We start from the raw sequence: 4,281 nt of genomic DNA, 5'->3' as shown, positions 1-4,281 counted from the left end.
TTTGGGGGAAAAAAACATGTTTGTTGTTACAGGTTAGTTTGCTGTGAATTTAAATACAGGTTAAACAAACAGCAATTACAGCTTTGCACATAGAAGAACATCGTCATCCTTGTTCTCCAAACACGCATCACAAAACAAAATAGCAGGATCAGAACGCTTACTACGTCTGCAGGGCAACAAGTCTTTGTTACAGAGTGGCTCATCCTCTCCACGAGAACACAAAAATCCAATTACTTGAATACAAAATGAATCCACTTTTCAAATGAAGCCAAACTAAAACCCATACAAAGTAATACTCACTCTCATATCTCAAATCATGGTAAAAATCTTCAAAAAATATACAGTTTATTACTTCTCAAATCACATTTTTAGAAGCTTTGCAAGTGGAAAGGCATTTTGTCAGTTTTATCTGCAACATTTCCCCAGTCCCCACATGGTTAATTCAGCTAATCGACATCACTTCTTATAGTATCTGCAAATACTCAGCCTTCCATCAAATCTGTGAGACTAAAGGCCATCTAAGAAACTGTACTTTTGTTTTTTTAATGTTAAATCAGTTTAGACAGCATTATGCAAACCACAATGTTCCCCTGCCAGTTTGTGTACCCCCATGAGAGGTCTTTTTTTATTAGAGGAAAGGCTTTTAAAGCATTAATTTGAGCAATACAATATGGCTCTGCCAAATGGCAGGAATGTTAAAAATGTATAATGTGGCTGCCTTTTACCTTGATGCAGCTTTTCATCAACATAGTACTACCAATCGATTCCAATGAGAATCCTTGGCCCCTTTTTAGTAAACTATAATCAAATGAGTGATGACATATGCATGTGGAGCTATACAAATACAAGCAGGTGCACACGTGGACAGACAGGAGTGTTAGTCCACCTGTGTAAAACCCCTCCCTCTCTCTCTCTCAGTAGCTCTGTATAAAAAATCCAAGTATCTTTGGCATTTCAAGCAATCTTTCCCTTTGTCTTTCCCTGTGTTAGGGAAAAGATGACACTGAAGATGAAGCTTGCCGTGTTTGCATCTCTGCTGGTGTTGTTACCGTTCAAGGCCGAGGCTGGTTCATGTGTCGGTAAAACGGTAAAAGTGTGGGTGATTAAAGGCCGCCATCTTACAGGTGACGGATTTTCACACCCAGATCCCTACGTTAAGGTGAGTTTTTGGCTACCTTTCTCAGTCGTTTTCTTTGCAATTTTGTGACCGATTTAAAAATGTAACATCATTCTAAATCAGGAAGTAATTGTCTAATTATAAAGATTTTGATTTAGTTTAGAAATCCATTCATGTAGATCTGTGTGTACTTCAACTATTAAAAAAAAAAAAGGCAGAAAAAGTAGGAATCTGAGAAAGTATTAATTATTGAATTATCCATTTTTGTCAGTTTTTATTTAACTGTATTGTATGAGTAAAAGTTATCTCTAACTTTTTTGTGGGTGGAAATATTTGATTATAATTTACTTTTTTCATTTTTTTATAACGCAGGTGACAATCGGCGAAGAAACCAGGCAGACCAGAATTATTTATTCCGATTCAAACCCAGTTTGGTACCAGAAGTTCCGCTTTTACGATACCACAAGCGATATCATGAGAATCGACATCCGGAGGGCTGATGGAGGTGGATATAATCACCACTTGGGAACCTGCATAGAGAGATTGGAGTCAGGAGGAGGTTATTGGCAGAAAGTAAAGTGCAGGGCAACGGACTCAGGATACGTCAAGCTCTATTACAGATGTTACTGAGTGTAATTGTGTAAAGTGATTTCTTAAAGTTAGAAGAAAATTAGAGGTGAAGAAAAAGGACACTTTCTCTATGAAATGTTTGGAGGTAGAGCAAAATAATTTTTGGAATTTCAGATGACTTTTCCTGAAACATATTTTGGTTTCTTTGATTTTCTTTCAAACTTTATCTTTGCTGCTCCAGAAATACAGCATGTGTGTAATCACTGCTGTGTACAAAATAGCTTTCATGCAACTGCTCTGTTGGCTTTATAAAAACTATCGCTGCTCAGTTTTCTCCACCATGATAAGTTTGCTCTGACAAAAATCCTGTTCTAAATGAGAAAGTGATGAATAAAAGTCTAATGAAGCAAATATTTGTTTTGAAGTTGTGTTTTTTTGGAGCATTTACAAGAAGGATTTAATGCTTTCCATATAAAAAGGGGGATAAGAAAATAACATATTTATGGCTCTGTGCCCAAAAGCTGTCATCTCTACACTCCACTGACATAGAACAGACATATTGCACTAGATATTTGAGGCATTTACCTGTTTTACACTGCTGGTTTCAGTACTGTTGAAAGTCAAAGAGATCTAAAGCAGGCTGGGTCCTGAATCAGAAGATGGTTGTTATTTGGCCATTTCATGTGAACACATATACCGGGGGTCGGCAACCTTTTCTGTCAAAATAAATGTTTTTGCTTGTAGCTCCCAAAAAATCCGTCTGGAGCCCCAAAATATTTTTGAACATTTCAATGATGTTTATGCAGTTTCTCTAAGCCCAGCATTCACATGACTAATAGATCTAAATGAGCATTCATTTACATCGCACAAAAAGTAAGGAAATTTGTGTTTGGTAGATTATTTTTTTGTTGTAACAATGCTTCTTGGCAATAAATCTTATACTGTTGGAAAGCCTGTTTATTTCCCTTTTAAATGGTGCCAGGTCATCTCCGGGACTGTCAAGTGGGAACCTAACTTCACCAGTCAGCTTTGGCGTCCTAGAGACACCCTCCGCCATGCTAGCTCTCAACGCCCACCATACCAACAGGCAACACTTTACATCTTACCTTATTTACATCATGGCCATCACAGCATAAACAGCATTGCCACCTTCTATAGTACCAGACTTCTTACATGCAAGCTACAGGTAGTGACACGCTTATACTTCCTACCACATGGCCCCTAATAACCCACACATCTAAAATGCAACTACTTCTGGTGCCAATAATACAGGATATATACATATATTAGATTATGCATGTTTAAAAATGTAAGTAAATGGAACAAAAATATGCAATTTGAAGCTAAACATTTACAAAATGCCAGAGCATTTTATCATAGACCTTAGATAATAAGGTTGTGGATGAATCACCCCTTTAACCAACATTATAAAATTCTGATATTTGGCAACAATGGCCTCTAACAGAAAGGCTTGTCATAGAAGTCAAATCGTGTAGCCAGTTACACCATTTGATATTTCCACTTCAAATCAAATTTGACAGGCATTATCATTGAGACCTGCGTAAGCACATTTCCTGGTGTGAACATTTCAAATGTAATTTTCAAAGTGAATACACATTTGTGAACAATATCATAAATTGTTAATGTTTTTCTGAGGTCATACCATTTGACATACCTGACCACGCCCTAAAATTGTCAAATCATCTCATGTTTAAAAGAGAGTTGCTAAACTTGGCCTGCAGCAGTTAGGATCATCAGGGGTTCTTCTTTGTGATATCATTTCTTGTCACATGATATGATGAATATATTAACAAAATGTGAATGTGAATTTGAATGGTGGTTACACCATGTTGACAATTTGGTACTTGACTTGGTGACACAATTTCCCTAAATTAATTATAATAAGAAGAAAAATGGTGTTCCATTTCTTTTATTTACTATTGAACAGTTCTATTGTAAGATTATGCCAGGCTATATTATATTATAAAATAACTTGAAATGAGAAGGCTTCTTACTCTCTCTTTTATCTATAGTTAGCGCTCCTCCTGTACCTGAGCACTCTGACGTCTCTCCTGCTGTTAACACGGTAAGACGGAACGTAGTGAGAGAGAGTTGTCCAGCGACAGAGCGATCGAGCGGTGAATGGGAGCACGGCAGAGCAGGGATGTTGACAATCTGACAGTATGATTATATTTAACATCATTGAAGGGACTAAATTAATTTTGAGGTTGAAGGCAGCACCCTCCATATCTGTGCCATTCTGTCAGCTGGATCTCAATTTTCATTTTTGAGGTCTTAGTTCTGATGCGCTGATATTTTATGAAATGTTTCTTTCACATTCACCCAGTCAGTGAACGGCTTCCCGCGTCTAAAGAATTCCTGAGCTGCCACAAAACTCTCAGCAGTCCTGGAATTTTATGGGGAATTAATCAGTTTCTTAAAAATGCATTAAAAGATACCTGTGCTTTCTGCAGCAGACAAAATTGTTTGTTGTTCTAGAAAAAAGTATCTTACTTTTTGTTGTTTTCAAATTTCTGGAAACAGATCAGCCATTCACGCAGCTGTGCTGAGGCAGGATATGGCGCACATTTAGC

At 37.2% G+C, this 4,281-nt stretch overlaps 1 protein-coding gene across 1 annotated transcript; it reads left to right on the top strand.

The window, feature by feature from the left end:
- Window positions 1-942: 942 nt before the first annotated feature.
- LOC132974990 (perforin-1-like) lies at window positions 943-2,098 on the top strand. Its single transcript, XM_061039337.1, has 2 exons — window positions 943-1,159; window positions 1,490-2,098. The coding sequence occupies exons 1-2, from the start codon at window positions 998-1,000 to the stop codon at window positions 1,745-1,747; spliced, it is 420 nt and encodes a 139-aa protein (XP_060895320.1). The 5' UTR covers window positions 943-997; the 3' UTR covers window positions 1,748-2,098.
- The last annotated feature ends 2,183 nt before the right edge of the window (window positions 2,099-4,281 follow it).

Source organism: Labrus mixtus, chromosome 5 (genome assembly GCF_963584025.1).
Source record: "Labrus mixtus chromosome 5, fLabMix1.1, whole genome shotgun sequence".
NCBI classification, from domain to species: Eukaryota; Metazoa; Chordata; class Actinopteri; order Labriformes; family Labridae; genus Labrus; species Labrus mixtus.
Note: the sequence above shows the minus strand (reverse complement) of the source record. Positions and strands in the feature narration are given on the sequence as shown.